Here is a 19,822-nt window from a genome sequence, read left to right as displayed (position 1 = left end):
TTTCACTGTGTAAAAGGAGGCAAAAGGAGGTAAAATGCTGTAATATTAGAGAATGTCTTTGGGTAGGAAAGAAAGAATTTTAGTTTTCTTCTTCAAAGAATAAGGAGATCAGGCTGATGTTTAATGTGCGTGAGAAGTTTAACAGTGATGAAGGTGAAATGACAAAGAAAAAATTATAATATAAATATTGGTAGGTTTTATTGGTTCAGGCAGTAATTTGCTAGGACATGAACACAGGCAATGGCCTAAGAATAATTAGTTTTGATTACCCTTATTTATTAATTTGTATGAAATGCTCATACAATAGTTTATTAAGCAAGCACACAGCCTTATAAAGAATTATGGAAAGAGACAGATATATGTAGAATGTAAAGAATACATAATTATGTAGAGAAGACAGACAAATAAGGGTTATGGTTATATTACAAAACCAGTAAAAATCAGAGTAAAATGTGGATTTTCTATAATATGAATGTTAGCCACAGGACACCTTAAAATCAACCTGGCTCATTCCTCTCCTTTTACAGATGAAGAAACTGAAGACTAGAAAAAATAAGAGTCATACTTGTCCAAGTTTACATGTTGGAGTGAAATTATCTCCACAATAGCAGTCCTTCATGTAATATTAAATACATGACATTATACTATTTCACCACTTATCTTTATTCTTGAATTCTAAATTTGTCAGTAACTCATATGTACTCGATTTTTTTTTTTTTTTTTTGAATTCTGAGTTCAACTGAATTGTAGCATCATGTACATACCACATTGTATAGGGATCAGGTTATTATATGTTAATTTCCTTCTTACTCCTTTGCCATCTAGAACCTGATCTGCTGTTTTAAACAGGATGAGTCCTGTTCTCCCATTTAGGCTGACAGTGGGTGCAGAAGGGTTGAAACATTACACTTTCTAAACTGGTTCCTTGTTCTGGAGAGTATCCATCTGAAGAGATTACCGCTCTTCTGGTGATCATCGCCATCATCATCCAACACCTGCCTATGCACCATGTGCCAGGAATTGTGCAAACTGCTTTAATGTATTATCTCATGCAGTCTGTGCAGTCCACGCAGCTGCTGGTAAAGAACTCTGTTTCAGAGTAATACAAAGAGCCAGCAACAGAGAAAGCATAATGGCAGCTGCAGTGTAACTGGGAGAATTGTCTCTGACAATTGGCTCCCGACTGGGTCTGAGGGCATTTCTTCATCAGTCCCTCAGTTCAGCTAGCAGCCACCGCACACCTGCTCTGTGCCGGGCAGAGTGCTCGGTGCAGTGTGCCAGCTGAATGAGTGAGCACCAGCCTGTTCTCCATGTGTGACCCCCTCCTTCTTGCTCAGAGGGGTGGGCGATTGTCTGTCCCATTTTGGCTTGTGCTGACTGTGCAAGGGAGATCCCGAGGTCAGGATTTACCTCTTTGCCCATCACTGTTAATATCTGTATTATCTAACTAAAGAACTAACATTTGCATTTTTTCTTTTCCTGGAACCATCTGATTTTTAAAGTAAGTTTTCAAGCAAGAAAATCTTTAGATCATCGTATTTAATTTTCAATTATAAAATGAGGAAACAAGGCAATAGGGATTAAATTTTTTTTTATTATTTTCTTTAGCTAAAAGGTCAAGTCAGTGAAAGATCCAGAATTCATAAACTTCTATTCTATTTATTAGACCATGCAGCTCTTTTTGCTATGCACTGTACCTCAAATGGGAATTCAGAAATGAGCAAAATCTGAGATGTAGGAGTTCCAGAATGGATCTGCCACCTGCCAGCTAGCATTCAGATCTCAAAGGGGACCTGCCTGTACTTATTTAATGGAAAGATAAATGTGTTCAAGGAATTGTTACTATAAATTCATTTAGAAATTGGACAGAGGCTTTACTCACATTCCTCCCCGGTCTGAGCTGCTGACAGATTTGGTTCGCTGTACCTCTGGGAGGTAATACATTCTAGCTAAATGGCAGTGTGATTGTTATTCAGAGCTCCCAAATACCTATTTCTTTTATTGTTTAAATGAACTTTGTGGTTGAATTCATCCATTTATTGAAAAGTACTTCTATACACTTACTACAGGCAAGGCAATGTATGGAATACTATGTGAGGTATTAAAAAGAGACATTGTTATTATCCAAAAGATGCTTGTGATATAAAAGAAAAAATAAAAGGCAAGAAAAATATGAACAGTTTTATTAAAACTAGAATGTAAAAGGAAGAAAGAAGATACAAATTAGTGATGTTTAATTTGCTAGGATTCTGGATAGTTCTAGAGTAAAATGAAATCAACGGACCATCTTCCAAGAAAAATGGTGCATTACCCTTTAACTTCTAATAGATGTATTAGAGTAAAATGTACACATTATAACCAACACATATTTACATTACTCTTAAAAGTAATTATATTTAGATGTAAATTATTGCATTCAACATTGGAAGCATTTGTCTCTCAGGCCAAGAGTGCTAATAACAACAGCAAAGAGTGAAATATTGTCACAAATATAACCATGCTTGGCACAATAGACATAATAACCTGGAAAATACTGTGTTCTAAGTTCTCCCAGTCAAAATTGAATGGAGGTATCCAAAAGTCATTCCAAAAGAATGACTTCTCACCATAAGAAAAAAATAAACATTTTTGATAGATTTTTGCTGAGAAAAATTTTTAGTATATCTGAGAAATTTGATATACTAACGTTCTGTTCTGTATTTGTACATAGTTTGAAATTGTTTGTTTCTAGTTTCTTCATGCTTTTTTCAAATAAAATCTATGTTTTATTTTTTGCGTAACTCTTGAAGCACCTATTTTAGACCTTTACAAAGGAAATGTATAATGTGAGGAATCAGAAAGAGAAATAACATATGCATTAAACATGGACATTGGTAGCTTGGTAATTACTGCTTAGTATCAGATTATTCTGTAAAAGAAATCTAAGTACAGATAAATATTTTAACTATTCATAGAATCCATTTCTGTTTTTTTATAGTTGGAGATATTTTAATTGTATATATAAAATCAAAATATTAAACCATGTCAATTTTTATTATTTAAAACTTTTAAGAACATCTAATTTCTTAAATTCTTCAATTATTTAAAAATGTGTAGTGATTTTTTCCAGAGTGTAAGGAAAATGTAAACATACATAGATTTTACTGGTTTTTTTTTAATAACTTAAAGACTCATCAGTCATGAGGTTACTTGATGGATGGAATAGTACTGGGTGACTAAGCCTATTTCTGTGGCAATAGCTCAGCCATAGAAATTAGCATTTGTCACTCTTCTGCCTGTTTCTCTGTTACACATTCTATTCGTAAAAGTAATTTGACTAAGTATAAGATACACCAAGCAATAAGTTAGTAAGAAGGTTAATGGATATCTAAATATATTTGAAGACATTTCGTATGTTCTTTTCAAGCCAGCCATTTGGAAAGATCACTACAGTTTTACTAAAATGTGTAGGACCATATTGTGCAATTTTAAAGGTTTGCAAAACAAATGTTTTTGGATGAAAAACATTTTTGTAGGTTAACTAACTTATTTTGGAAATAGAAATAGCTCCAATCTAGTCTGAGGTAGGCTCTGAAAGGCAGTCCACATTCCAGTTGACAGGTGTTTGAACTAGCAGTGAAGCAGGTAGGGCTGCATTTAGCTGTCACAATAGCCCTGTCTGGCCAGTACCTATATAATTTGAGCGTCTTTCTTCTGCAGTATACCCTTAGAGGGAATAGATATTCTCTTCTAGCTTTCCATTAAGTGTGACCCATATATATGGGTGTGTGTGTGTGTGTATGTATAATATATAATGTATATAATCCATACACATATATACACATACATAATTATACTTGAGAGAAATATATATATATGTATATAAAATTATAGTTGCAAGAGAGAAAATAGAACAGATTATCTTATCTTCATTATTGATTTATTCCCAACCCCGGCTTAGCTTTTGTCTTGCCTTTGTAGTTTAGGATGTAAATGACCATAGGTTTATCTGACTGTCTCATATGGATTTTAATAAACAAATTGTACTGATATTCAGTTTTAGTTTACTTGGCTAAATTACAGTTATGGTGAACCCTGAAGCATTCTTTAGAGGTAGCTATAAAGTATAAAGAAAAAGACAAGATTTGACTTAGGGACTACAATAACTTTTATTGGAATCCCAGCTCAGAGATGTATTCTCCATGGTCCGTGGAACCATACTAGACTGGTATTCATAAGATGCCCCCTAAACTATGAGATCTTCTCCCACTGGTTTCCCCTCCTTTGCCCATCATAGTTTCAGTGGGAATATGGCCTAGGGGAGGCAGGGATGATAATTGTTTAGACAGTGATTCTAAGGGTTAGGATTTGCCTGAATCTTATTTCCGCCAATCTTTCATGAGATTGAAATAATTACTTTAACCTTCCTAATCTTCAGTTTCCGGCTCTCAAAAATCCTACTAGTAATATCATTTAGAACATATGATTTTTGTGAGAATTAAATGAGATAATGCATGTAAAGAAATCGGCACATTTCCGTGGCACAGAGTAAGCATTTAATATAACTTGAATTAAAATAATTATTGTTTTGTAATAATAATATTATAAAAATGATAAGATAATTTAACCTGTGTTTCCCCTCCACTTCTCTCCTCCTCTGTACCACCCCTCTCTTCTTTTCTCCTGTTTTCTTCCATTAAGAGAAGAGTCAAGGCAAGGAATTATAGAGTCAATAAGAGAGGATGAAGATTTAGCAAAAGCAGATAAATCAATCTCTAAATTTGGGTGTAAGAGATGCTTCTTAAGCCCTGGCGTGAAAGATACATTAGAGTCTTTGCCCTTTGAAAATCTCCTGAACAGCAACTGGATAGAAGCAATCCAGAATGTTGAAGAGGGTTTTAAAAAGTGTTATATTGCTAGGAGCTAAAAGAATACACTCATGAAATAAAGACGAAAATTGTCACTTTTTTTTTTTTTTCCTGAGACGGAGTCTCACTCTGTCACCCAGGCTAGAGTGCAGTGGTGCGATCTCGTCTCACTGCAAGCTCTGCCTCCCGGGTTCACGCCATTGTCCTGCCTCAGCCTTCCGAATAGCTGAGACTACAGGCGCCGCCACCACACCCGGCTAATTTTTTGTATTTTTTTTTTTTTTAAATAGAGACGGGTTTCACTGTGTTAGCCAGGATGACCTCAATCTCCTGACCTCTTGATCCACCCGCTTCGGACTCCCAAAGTGCTGGGATTACAGGCATGATCCTAAAATTGCCACTTTTAAAATTTACTTTGTCCTCTGAACTAATCTTTGCCTCCTGCTCAGTCCAGGATTTGTTAGAATTACATTGATTCTATAATTTCTTTTTGTAATCTAATTTGTATTTGTTTCTTTTGTTTTTTTCTATTTACTTAGTATGTTATTTTTTCAATTATCCTTTTCTAGGCATTGTTGGGCCTATATGTAATTCCATACTTATATTTTATACAGTCATTTATAGGTACTTCTTTCTTATCCTTATAGTGATCAGATTTCACTAACAATTTGGTTACAATCAATGACATTATGAACCTCTGAAAGGAGTGTGGTGGCTCCCTCCAGGACAATGACTGGAAATGTGGGTTCCTGACTTGACCATTCCTGTCCATACTTGATGATTTAAATTATTTGTTTTACCTCAGTGTTTCTTGGGACAAATAATGTTTAAGCTTGATAACCTTTGATTTGTAGAGATACGTATTTGGGGGTGTATTATCAATTTAGTGTTGCCTACAAGAGTGCTAATATTTTTAGAAAATTCTATTCACCAGTCACCATAATGTGGCTTCATTGGTCAGGCCAGGGCCCTGCTACTCTATGCAGCTTTGGGACTTGGTGTCCTATGTCCCAGCTACTCCAGTTGCAGCTCCAGCAGTGGCTAAAAGCAGCCAAGGTACAGCTCAGGCTGTTGCTGGGAACATTCACCCAATGCCTATACCCTCATTGTATCTTGGAAGTAACTAACATGCTTATGAATTTACAGGCTTATAGGTGAAAGGGACTTGCCTCGTCTCAGATGAGGCTTTGGACTTAGACTTTTAGGTTAATGCTGGAATGAGTTAAGGCTTTGGGGGACTGTGGGGAAGGCATGATTGGTTTTGAAAAGTGAAAAGTACATGAGATTTGTGAGGGGCCAGGATTGGAATGATATAGTTTGGCTCTGTGTTCCTACCCAACTCTCATCTCAAATTGTAATCATCATGTTTCAAGGGAGAGACCTGGTGGGAGGTGATTGGATCATGGTGTTCTCATGATAGTGAGGGAATTCTCATGAGATCGGATGGTTTTGTAAGTGGCAGTTTTCCCTGGTATCTCTCTCTCCTGCCACCATGTCAGACATATCTTGCTTCCCCTTCGCCTTCTGCCATGATTGTAAGTTTCCTGAGGCCTCTGTAGCTATGGAGAATGGATTCAATTAAATCTCTTTTGTTTATAAATTACCCAGTCTCAGGTAGTATCTTTATAGCAGTGTGAAAATGGACTATACACTCAGCAGCAGTGTATAAGAGTTCCTTTTTCTCCACATTTTTGGTTTGCATTTGTTATTGTCTTTTTGTTTAAGAATGATTCTAACTCGGATTAGATGATATCTCATTGTGGTTTTGACTTGCATTTCCCTGATGATTAGTGATAATGAGTGTTTTTTATATACCTGTTGTCTATTTTTATATCTTTTTAGAGAAATGTTTATTCACATCCTCTGCCCACTTTTTAATGGTTTTTTTTTTTTTTTTTTTTTTTTTAACACGAGTTGTTTGAGCTCCTTCTATATTACAAATATTGGTCACATGTGAGACAAATAGCTTGCAAGTATTTTCTACCATTCAACAGGTCATCTCTTCACTGTGTTGGTTGTTTCCTTTGCTGTGCGGAATCTTTTCATGTCCCATATGGCTTTTTGTGTCCCATATGTCTATTTTTTGTTTAATTGCCTGTAATTTTGGGTTCTTAGCCATAAAGTATTTGCCTAGACCAATGTCCTAGAGTATTAGTCTGTGTTTCCTTCTAGTAGTTTTATAGTTTCAGAACTTATGTTTAAGACTTTAATTGATTTTGCATTTTTTTTTTGTATATGATGAGACATAGGAGTCTAGTTTTGTTCTTTTGAGTATGGATATCCAGTTTTTTTCAGTACCATTTATTGAAGAACCTATTCTGTTTCCAATGTGTATTCTTGGCTTCTTTGTCAAAAATCAGTAGGCTATAAATATGTGGATTTATTTGAGGATTGCCTATTTTGTTTCATTGGTCTATGTGTTTGTTTTTATACCAATACCATGCTGTTTTAGTTACTGTAGCCTCGTAACACATTTTAAGGTCAGGTATCGTGATGCCTTCAGCTTTTTTTCTTTTTTCTCAGGATTGCTTTGGTTATTCAGGCTGTTTTGGTTCCACATGAATTTTAGAAGTTTTTTTTTTTTTTTTTTCCTATTTCTGTGAAGAATGTCATGATATATTGGTGGGAATTGTATTGAATCTGTAGATTGCTTTGGGTAGCATGGCCATTTTTACAACATTAATCCTTCCAATACATGAGCATGGTCTTTTCATCTGCCTGTGTCATCTTCAATTTCTTTAATCAGTTTTTTTGTAGGTTTCATTGTAGAGTTCCTCATCTTCTTAGTAAAATTTATTCCTAAGGTCTTTTACTTTTTGTTGGTATTGTAAATGAGATTACCTTCTTGATTTTTTGACTGGTTAGTTATTTGTGTATTAAAAAATGGCTGATTTTTGTATGTTGATTTTGTGTTCTACAACTTTACTGAATATGCCAGATAGAGTTTTTGCTGGAGTCTTTAGGTTTTTTAAAAATACTAGATCATGTCACCTGCAAAAAGGGACAATTTGACTTCCTTTTTTTTGGTCCCAGTTTCAATGTTCTTTCTTTCTCTTGTCTGATTGCTCTGAGTAGGACTTTCAGTACTATGTTGAATAGGTGTTGTAAAAGTGGGCATCATTGTCTGGTTCCAGTTTTTAGAGGAAAGGATTTCAGCTTTTTCTCATACATTATGTTATTTGTAGGTGTGTCATATATGGCCTGTATTACACTGAAGCATGTTCCTTTTATGCTTAGTTTGTTGAGTTTCTATTATGAAGGAATGTTGAATTTTATCTAATACTTTTCTGTGTCTATTGAGATCACATGATTTTTACCCTTTATTCTATTGGTGTGATGTATTACATTTATTGTTTTATTACATTTATTGTTGAACCATCCTTGAGCTCCTGGAATAAATTCCACTGGATCATGTTGTAGTACCTTTTGGATGTACTGTAGAATTTAGCTTGCTAGTATTTTATTGAGAATTTTTGGATCTATGTTCATCAGGGATGTTTGGCTGTGAACATAGATACAAAACATAGATGTTCACCCATTGTTGTTGCTGTTTTGTCCTTGTCTGGTTTTGGTATAATACTGGCCTCATAAAATGAGTTAGGAAGAATTATCTCCTCTTGTTTTTTAACAGGTAGTTTGAGTAGAGTTGGTGTTAATTCTTCTTGAAAAGCTAGGTAGAATATGGCAGTGAAGTCATCTGGTACTGGGCTTTTCTTTTATGGAAGCCATTTTATTATTGATTTAATTTTGTTACTCTTATTAGCCTGTTCAGGTTTTCTACTTCTTTCTAATTCAGTGTTGTTAGGTTGTGTGTGTCTAAAAATGTATCCATTTCCTATAAATTTTTGAGTTTGTTAGTATATAGTTTTTCATAATAGTCTTTTAGGATTTTTTTGTATTTCAGTGTTATCTATTGTAATGTCATTTTTTAAGTTCTGATTTTGTTTATTTGGGTCTTTTATCTTTTTTTCTTGGTTAGTTTAACTAGAAGTTTGTCAATTTTTTTTTAAAAGACTTTTCATTTCAATAATCCTTGGTATTATTTTTTAAGTCTCTATTTCATTTAGTTCAGTTCTGATCTTTATTACTTTTTTCTTCTACTAATACTAGGTTTAATTTGTTCTTTCTTTTCTAGTTCCTTGAGGTATATCATTAGGTTATTTTAAATCTTTATAGTTTCTTGATGTACACACATATTGCTATAAACTTCCCTCTTAACACTGCTTTTGCTGTATCCCATATGTTTTGGTATATTGTGTTTCCATTTTTATTTGTTTCAAGAAATTTTTAGATTTTCTGCTTAATTTACTCCATGACCTAATGGTCTTTCAGAGTATGCTGTTTAGTATCCATATATTTGTAGTTTCAAGAATTTTTCTTGTTACTGATTTCTATTTTTTTGTTTATTGTGGTCTGATAAGACATTTGATATGATTTCCACTTTTAAAAGTTTGTGGAAACAAACTTTTAAAAACTCTGTCTCTCTTTAGATCAAATACAATTTGTTTTATATATCTAGGTGCCCTGCTGCTGGGTGCATAAATATTGAGAAATATTGTCCTCTTGCTGAATTGATCCCTTTGTCTGGTTTGTCTCTTTGTACTGTTTTTTTGACTTAAAGTCTGTTTTATTTGATATAAGTATAGCTATTCCAGCTCACTTTTGGCTTTCATTTGTATAGAATACTTGTTTTTCATTCCTTTACTTTCTGTCTATATGTGTCTTTATAAGCGAGATGAATTTCTTGTAGGCAGTATATAGTTGCATCATTAAAAAAATCCATTCAGCTAGTCATATCTTTCAAATGGACACCTTATTATGTTTGTATATTAAAGGTTATTATTAATATGTGAGGACTTATTCTCATCATTTTTTGTTTTTGATTGTTTTGTTTATCCTTTGTTCCCTTCTTTCTCTCTTATTGTTTATCATTGTGGTTTAGTGGTTTTCTGTAGTGGTTCCAGAATTTGGTTCTTTTATATAATGTCTATCTCTTTATTGAAATTTTCACTCATATCCTGATTTTTTTTTTTCTTTGTATTGTTTTCCTGTGTTCTCTGTGTCTCATTGAGCTTCTTTGGTATAATTATTTTCAGTCTTTTTTCGGGCATTTCATAGATCTGTTTTTCACTGAATCTTTTACTGGAGAATTATTGTGCTCCTTTAGAGGTGTTGTACTTCCTTGATTGTTTATTTCTTGTGTCCTTTTTTGTCCTTATGTTGATATCTACACATCTTGTCATCTTGTATAATAGTTGCTTGTTTCAATTTTTTTTTTTTTTTTTTTTTTTTTTTTTTTTTTGAGATAGAGTCTCACTTTGTCAACCAGTCTGGATTGCAGTGGGGCTATCTTGGCTGATTGCAATTTCCACCTCCCGGGTTCAAGCCATTCTCCTGCCTTAGCCTCACAAGTAGCTGGAATTACAGGCCCACAGCTACTATGTCCTGCTAACTTTTGTATTTTTAGTAGAGACCAGGTTTCGTCATGTTGTTTAGGCTGGACTCAAACACCTGACTTCAGGTGATCCACCCACCTTGGCCTCCCAAAGTGTTGGAATTACAGGTGTAAGCCACTTGGCCAGCTTTTTTCAATTATTTTGGGTGGGTTTTCATAAGGGAAAATTTTTCCTATGGATTTATCTGTGGTATTGGTTGAGGAGGCACTTTAGCTTTGATTCTAGGGTTAGCAGTAGCGTAGTTTTCATATGATTTTTACAGCATCAGTGGTGTCTATGATTTCCTCAGTTTCTTAGACTGTGATTGTTAGTGGAGACTGGGTTGAGATTTTACTGGGTATAGGCGTGCCAGGTAGTTCAGTCCTCAGGCTCAGTGGTATTATCGATGGGCTAAGTGTGCCTGTCTTTAGGCTCCTGTGTGGCATACAAGGGCACCCTGTGTGGCATACAAGGGCACTGGTGTTACTGGGTCCAAGAGGGCCAATTGTTGGGCCTCCAGGAAGCTTGCTTGGGTTCAGTAGTGGCAGCAGTGGGCATGTGTGTGGTGAATTCCTGGGCCCCTAAGCAATGTGCATGGCATGAGAAATAGCAGTAGTGATGGTGGGACACCCGTGGGCTCCCAGGCATCAAATACTGGTGTTAGCAGTGCCTGCAACAGACTGGATGGTCCAGTCCCCAGGAGGAGTGCACAGACACCAACAGTGGTGAACGAGGCAGGGCTGTTCTCAGCTCTCTGGATGGCATGCTTGGGTACTTTGTGGATAGTGCCAGGGGTATGGGCCTGCCCTTAGCGTCCCCTGATGGTTGTATGGGAATAGGCTGTGGTGAGTCGGACAGGGCGATCTCCATGCCCCAGGTATAATAACATATTTCTTTTTTACAAATATATATTTACCAATTTTCTATAATCTCTACCTTTTCTTATTTTGCAGTGCCTTTTCATTATGTAAATATTTATGAACAAATTATATAGAGATCTGTGCATTCAAGTGCTAGTTGACATTTGTTATATTGTGTAACTACAAAACCACCTTCACTACTTTGCTTATTAACTGTAGAGTGCTGAGTGAGAAACCCAGAGAAAAGGATATAAACTTTGGACAGACTATATGGATTAAATCCAGCTGTACCTGTATATACTATGGTTTGTTTTTTGAGTTACTTAACTACTGACTGCCTTGCTTTCCTATTTGATACAAACTTGATGGGATTGCACCTGAATAATGGTTATGGAAATTAAAGGAATTAATTTAAGGAGAGTGCCTCACACACAGATATTGAATGAATATTGGCTATTAATATTATTAATAGAAGACAAATTTTCACATATTCGTGAGAATAAGAGAAGCCACATTTTTGTGAGCATTCTTGTGAGAATAAGAGAAATCATATTTTTGAAGCACTAGAATTTTCTCACAATTTTTCAAAGGAAGAATTTATAGATACACAATTTTACAAAGAAGACAATAGTTTAATCTGACAAGATATTAAATATGAACAGAAAAATAAACTGCACACTATCACAAAAACAATTAGTCTAAAATTAAAACAAAAAAGTACTCCAAACTGAAGAACATATAATAGAAACTATTTCAGAAGTTCTGTTTATTGATTTATAAGTAAAGATATTTTAAACTGGGAAATCCAGAAGTAGTTTGATCAGCAACTTTTAAAGTACTTGTACCTTTTTCTCAAGGATTTATATTTTATTGTTACAGACAGTCATCTTACCATTTTGCCCAGACTGGGCTCAAACGTCAGGGCTCAAGTGATCCTCCTACCTTACCCTTCCAAATAGCTGGGCTACAGGTGTGTGCCACTGTACCCAGCTATATTTATCTTGTAGTTTAATAATATTGTCTAATTTTTATAATTGCATTTAAAATAACAGATTTCAAAGAGTTTTATTATCAACTACTGTGTCCCTCATCATGAAATTGAAACTCTATACCAGAAAAGATTTTTAAATTTTTAATTAGGCAGAATTATTTTCTAGCATTGTCATATTAAATAAGGTTACTACTCTAGGATTTTTATGTATGTCCTGTAAGATTATCTATATGTCAATAAGTCATGAAAAGCTATCTTCATGAAAACTTGGAATTAGAAATATTATATATTTTATTCTTTTAGTTATTTTTTGCATAAATAGATTAAAATTTTTACCTTGGCAATAACTGCTATGGTATTTGTAATCTTCCTCGTACATTACACATTAATGTTAAAAACTGTGGAAAATAAATACGAAATAAAAATTTTACTCATGATTATTTCACAAGAGTTAAATATTATTAATTTATTGTGTTTTCCTGTTGTTTATATAGTATGTAGTGGTGACTCAAAAGCATTCCTGAACAGAGAGGGTCGGCTTCTCCACTTGTTAGCTGTGATTTTAATTAGTTCTTCACTTCTCCCAACCTTGGTTTTGTTATTTATAAAATGTGAACAATAGGTTTTTTTATTATACTATTACTCAGAGAATAAAGTAAATACATTAATTACTCACATATATAAGTATATATACATGCATATTTTAGATATTCAATTTATAAATATGTATATTGCTTTATAAAGTAATACTTTATATTACTCTATAAAAATATATTATTTATAAATATATATAATATTTATAAAGTAAATATATATTTATGCTGTATTTCCAGCATAAACCATTATATATATGCTTTTTAATGTATATATTATATAATAGTTTATATATTATGTATAAAATAATGTTTATATATTATAATGGTTTTATATATTATATATTATATATTACATACTATATATAATATATTATATACTTCTATATTATATATAATACATGAAATTGTTATTTATATATAAAACCATTATGTATTATATATAAAACCATTATGTATATTATATATAAAATCATTATTTATACATTGCTATATATAATGATTTATGCTGGAAATACAGTTCTGCATAATCTAAATCTAATTTAACACAACACCATTTAAGATGTATTTAATTTCCGTCTAGTTAAGTATTTTTCAAAACTGATTTTTTAGTGCTTATATAAGAAAACATTGTGAATTTACTTAGAAATTTCCCTATTTTGGTCATTCAGTAGATTTCCATTCTCTTTTTTTTTCTGAAAGAACCCAGTGGATATGTTGCCTTTGTTCTTATCTCTGATTTTCTTAATGTTAAATCCAGAAAGAGGAATTACTGGGTTAAAATAAACATAAATATTTTTAAGACTCTCTTATGTTTTATGCTGCAAAATTACCCTTCCTGTTGACAGTGATATATTTTAAACACTCAAAATATATCTTCCTAATTCTGGTGATAATTTTTGTGACCACCCGTGTAATATATGTAATATGTCCTCTGAATGTTATCTCGGGTCAAAGACAAGTATCAGTCAAATCTTCAGGCTCAGGATATATGCCTCTATGAACTCCACTACTAGTTTTCACTACGTATCCTTCAGGGTACATGAAAATAGTCAGTAAAATTTATAAAATGAAGGTTAGGAATCTGAGTTATTTTCCCCAGAGATTTATGAACGATAAAATAATATTATTATGTTCTCTTATTGCATTGTGCTCTTTAGCCATCTTCCATTTTGTGTGATATAGCTCCTTAGGATCCATTTGTTTGAAAGCTACTGTGTATACTCATTTTGTATTGTGGCAAATGCTGTAATCTACAGGGTTCCTATTCATTTTGGAATTCATTTCACAGCTCACTAATTGTGTGAATGAGAAGAGAAAATATATGCTTTTATTCTAAAGCATGCCAAGCAGATGGCCAAAGTTCATTGCTAGGAGTACTGTCAGTGTGGCTGTCTTCTCTAGGTAGTAAGCCTGGCATCGATCTGTCAAACACAATGTGAGGGTCCATTTAACACAGCACTTGACAATCACTGAGCCTCTGTTTTGTTATGACTTATAAACATTTTATTTTTGTATCGTCAACCTCCAAAGTGGTTGGTCATTTGAGCAGGTGCAAACACAGTAGAATTCATATTCGTTTTACTTGAGAAGCCAAATGAACTTTTATTCATATGGAAATCTTGGGGAAAGGAAACAGTACAAGAGATTAAGCTTAGCTTCTTGAAAAGCGAGTAATACAGCTATTGAGATTCAAAACTACCATCGTTTCTGAGATTGAAACTTTTTTAAGTTTTTGAGTTGAAGAAAAAGATCAGGGTTTATATCTTTTTAAAGCTAAAAGATTAAAACAATGAAAGAATTTAAGGTTTTAAGTAAATCTCCCTTAAAATCTTTGTTTCTTCCTATAAAAGGAAACTGTTTACTTACTTTTATATACAATATGTAATTTATATGACCATTAAAAATGTTAGCAATGTACTCATTGTGTGTGTGTGTGTGTGTGTGTGTGTGTGTGAGAGACAGAGTAAGAAGCAGAGAGAGTCACTAAAAGGAAATAAAGCCTGTCTTCATTCATTTCCTACTTCAACGGCAATACTAGGACTATATGTAATTGGGTTATTTCAGGAAAAGGAGGATAGGTCAAATTTTCTTATGGAGCTGATGTAGTAATTTGATCATAATGACTTGTTTAAGAGAACGAGAGCATGTTAAAGATAATGTTTTCAGGCCGGGCGTGGTGGCTCAAGCCTGTAATCCCAGCACTTTGGGAGGCCGAGACGGGCGGATCAAGAGGTCAGGAGATCGAGACCATCCTGGCTAACACGGTGAAACCCCGTCTCTACTAAAAAATACAAAAAAACTAGCCGGGCGAGGTGGCGGGCGCCTGTAGTCCCAGCTGCTCGGGAGGCTGAGGCAGGAGAATGGCGTGAACCCGGGAGGCGGAGCTTGCAGTGAGCTGAGATCCGGCCACTGCACTCCAGCCTGGGCGACAGAGAGAGACTCCGTCTCAAAAAAAAAAAAAAAAAAAAAAAAAGTTTTCTTCTTTATACAAAGAAAAATGGTATATATATATTTCCCTTACCTCTTCCCTCTCCCTCCTTGCAAACCATCTACCACAGGTTTTACAAGTTATATTGACTATACATTTCCCTTTCCCTTGCTTTTCAGACTGATGCTGCTCTAATGTATGATGCTGTGCATGTGGTGTCTGTGGCCGTCCAACAGTTTCCCCAGATGACAGTCAGTTCCTTGCAGTGTAATCGACATAAACCCTGGCGCTTCGGGACTCGCTTTATGAGTCTAATTAAAGAGGTATGTCAGGAGAAGAACATCTGCCTTGTCTCTTTTGTTGTCAAGCTGAATGAAGTGAGATTATTGTGGTTTTTCTAGCAAGTGACCTTTTACTTTATGTTTAATTTAAATTTTCTCTCTGACTCCAAATAAGCAAAATTAACATTTTTACTAAACAATACCAAATGAAAGGTGGGGGGAATCCCATTAGAAACAAAATATCTGTCAAAGTATCTATGAGGGTTAACCTTTACCTTTCTGAATCTTTATATTTATTACTTTTCCTTTATGTAGAGATATAGATTAATAAAAGAATACTTATATTTTAGGCAACAAAATATAAAATGCATTTTTAATATAAATGTCATTTGCACTACAGTAAAATTATACCTAATTTGTGAGGCTTCAAGTATAGTTATTTAGATTAATTATTCCTAAATATGTCTAGTTATTTAAATTATATTAACAGTTAACAAAAATAGAATATATGAATTAATCAAAGTGCAAAATTTACTCCATATTATATAATGCAACCATTCTTATTACCACATATCATTTCTGATTATGTCTGTTACAGATCAAGCATATTCATAGTGAGAAAAAGAAACATTTTGAAGATCATATGTACCTACAAATATACGTCCATATATATACAAATACATATACATATATATTTTTCCTGTCATGAGAGAAAGTCCTTTGTTAGCTTAGAATACTTTTCATATATGAAAGTTTAACTGAGCCTTAATCTTTGCAATGAGATATCACAGGTATTATTACCATATGAGATTTTTTTATTAATGGCTTAAAATAAATCATCAGTTCATCTTGTAATAAATTATTCATCATGAAAATAAAAGTGCAAATAGGATCATAATTAAGTATCTCTGAATATCCATGAATTTTCTTTGTCTAATTCTTATCAAACTCTCAGGTAGATGAATTTATAATAGTTTCCGAATAATATGCAGTTTATTAGTTGCCCATATTCTAACATTTACTTCTGGTTTAAAACTGAGCCTTAGTGAGCTGCAGACATAGTCCACAGGTCTGGTGAGATGAAGAATTGATTTTTCTGAACTCAGCACTAGATTATTGAAACCATGACATGTGTCAAGCAGACCGAAAAGAAGCAGTTGTGTGACATTCCCCATTGTATTTATTGTAGGGTGTAATTGAGAATCTTGTCCACTAAATCACACAGTGTCCCCCTTATGAGGACCAACAGGAGAAATTTCTCTCAGGTCTCAGTGCCAGGAAAAGCTTTCTCCTGAGCAGCTGGTATGTCTTAAATTATAGACCCTGTATATTGTGTTTTTATCATATTTTCTTCTTTGTTTTGGTTGCTAGGCAGTTCAGAAGTAAATTTGTGATAAAATTATTTGTGCAACTTCACCTGGTATACATTTCTTTATGCTCTCTCTACCCCAGATTTGTTCTACTGTTTTACACTTCTATTCCTGTACTTCTTGATCTTTTTGTTGACTTTTATACTATTATCCATTTTTGTTAGTCACTTGAAATTTTTTCTTTGGAAGACGTTAGGCTAGAAATATTTTTTTCTTCCTTATTGCAAACCAGTGAACACATGTTTAACTATAGCAAAGACATGTTGCAGTATGTTTATGAATATATATTATAATTTTTCTATTTCATTTGTAACTTGTTAGCTGAAAACTATTTGAGAATCCTGCACATAAGTATCCAAATACCATATGGAGCCTAAGACATTCAGTAATATTAATTTCAAATCCTTATTGAAATATTACTCTTAATCTACTGATATTTACTTCTTTGGGGTCTTGTTTATATTATTTTAAACATTTTAGTTGTGAGTATACATTTTATAATTTAAAATTTCTGTATTTAACTAGTTTTTCCTAAGCTATTTGCAAATTACAAACAATGGAAAACATCTAATTGTGGTTCTATAACCAACAGAATGGGAAAATTTTTACATTAAAAAAGTCCAGGTATTTACTCACCTTTTAGGGTTGAACATATTATATAGCTAGATTATTATATTCCCATCTCCTTCTACATGACGTATATCTTGATATGAAGTAATTATAATACATTTCCCCTGCTCTTACTTAGGGGAAAGTAAGGGAGTAAGTTAATTATTCTCTGGGGAATGTATATGATTGAGTTAGTATAACATAGCTTTTCCTGGATTTGGTTTCTCTTATTGTAATAAGTTTCTTTTCATATTATTATGAATTTGGTAGTGGGATTTTATAACAGTAGTTCTATCTGTATTTGCCAGTGAGATCTTTAATGTGTCATACACCATAAAAAGTAACTAAATTCTTCTTACTTTACTAAAAGAGGTATACTACTTACAACATAATAATAGAGTCTCTCATAGACAGAAAATTATAACTGGAAAATGCATTTTATAAAATGAAAAATTTATAATATATTTTCTACTGAAACTAAGATAATTTATGTAGAAAAACATTTTTCAAATTTCAGAGGAAAATTAAAATATTTTAAAAATCTCTAGCAATGTCAACTATGAAAAATAATGAATATAAGGTTCCTACTTTTATGAAAAAATATTTATTCCATCTTTCTTCACTTATTTATTATCATTTTTTTTTTCTATTCCCATAGGCACATTGGGAAGGCCTCACAGGCAGAATAACTTTCAACAAAACCAATGGCTTGCGAACAGATTTTGATTTGGATGTGATCAGTCTCAAGGAAGAAGGTCTAGAAAAGGTATTTCAGTCAGCTTATTTGCTGTAATTACTAAATGAAACATATCTCAAAGAAGACAGAAATATTCTCTGCTGTAGTCACATTTCATTGACATTTAACTTTAGTAACTCTAAAAATAAATATTTAATTCATTATATTGAACATAATAATTGACAATTAGGATTCAAGGATAAAGGGTATCTTAAGTCAATTTTATATTTTATTTTCTAACTAGAGGTTTTCTGATGCATATAATCTTTGAAATGCATATAATGTTAATTAGTCTTAAGGTTTAATATATCAATTAGAGAATATGAGAATATTTGGTTTAATATGGGTCTTTATACGTGCAGCTTATAATCACTTGTGGTTATATAGACTTTCCAACTTGGAGCAGGCTATTAAAAAATTAAATATAAAAGTGTTTCCATTGTTTGAGTCATATTTAAGTGAAATATTTGAATTAATGTATGCACAGTAAATATGGCATATATATAAATGTAGCACACTACACTGGATCTATCTTACTTGATTCTATTGCTAGGGATTGTGGTAAAGCACCCAAAGAATTTGTGTATGTGCATACTTAATGAATACTTTAGTGTGAATTTTCTTAAATACATAATGTATGTATTTAGATATTTTTCTGTTAGATTCATTGATAATTGATGAGATATTAAATCTTATTAAATCTTTTTAGATATTATCTAGATATTATTAAATCTTATTAGATCTTATTAAAATAAGAACTTGAGAAAAATTATATGTGACTGAGATAATATTGCTTTGAAGATAGTAAGCTATGTTATAGTTTACCTAGCAATGAAACATGGAGCTTTAGTTCTAGATAGAAACTGAAGAGGAAAGCTGAGACCTAAGAAGGGCTTTTTTAGCCTGCAAGATAACAGCACATTTGAATGCTGATTCAAATCATCCAGGAGAGAGTAAAACTACATTTTTGATAATGTCCCCAAGACAGTTTAAGTACATTATGACCAACTGCTGATTCAAATTGATGTAACTGTTACCTCCTGCCATTGAGGATTTCAAAGTGTACACTTTGTCAAGACCATGAAAAGTCAGGAATATTTTATAATAAACTGGAACCCAAGTATTCATGAGACAGTCCCTTCCTAACTATCTCACTCTTAAGATGAGAAAATTAGTCTGTGTCCAAGACTGGAGTTGATAATGGTGGAGTTCAGTAAGCTCTTAAGGAGTTTATCTTATTGTTTACTGGAGATGTGATTACCTTATTTATTTATTTATTTATGAAATATCCAAATCACTAGGAGGAACTTGGACCATTGCTGACATTTCAGTACATCTGCATAAAAATGGCAATGCTCTTCATATTACCATAGATACATTCCTGTCTTGAATTCAAAATAAATAAAACATTACAAAGTTTTCTCTGTGCTCCATTGTGGCTTATAGATACGCCTGAATATAATGATTATCAAGTACATATGATGATTTATCACACTGATAAATGAGGTAAACCAGTATGAGTTTTGCAGGTTGCTCTGCAATTTCATAAATATTTTTTGTATTCTTTTCTAAAATCTGAAAATTCATTTTGCTGAATTAATTATGTGCAGTACTTATCCTCAAGGGGCTTTTCATGTACAGTGATAAGGTAATGCATATTTGTAAATGA

At 33.1% G+C, this 19,822-nt stretch overlaps 1 protein-coding gene across 7 annotated transcripts in view; it reads left to right on the top strand.

The window, feature by feature from the left end:
- The window catches only part of LOC105478796 (glutamate ionotropic receptor kainate type subunit 2), a 705,430-nt gene that overhangs the window by 396,668 nt on the left and 288,940 nt on the right, over window positions 1-19,822 (top strand). For all 7 annotated transcript variants that reach the window (XM_071096677.1, XM_071096679.1, XM_011736429.3 and 4 more), the window contains exons 7-8: window positions 15,337-15,480; window positions 18,076-18,183. In XM_071096677.1, coding sequence (XP_070952778.1) covers window positions 15,337-15,480; window positions 18,076-18,183 — 252 coding nt within the window. The remainder of the gene's footprint in view (window positions 1-15,336; window positions 15,481-18,075; window positions 18,184-19,822) is intronic.

This window comes from Macaca nemestrina, chromosome 5 (genome assembly GCF_043159975.1).
Source record: "Macaca nemestrina isolate mMacNem1 chromosome 5, mMacNem.hap1, whole genome shotgun sequence".
In the NCBI taxonomy this organism is placed as follows: domain Eukaryota; kingdom Metazoa; phylum Chordata; class Mammalia; order Primates; family Cercopithecidae; genus Macaca; species Macaca nemestrina.
This window is presented reverse-complemented; position numbering and strand designations above follow the sequence as displayed.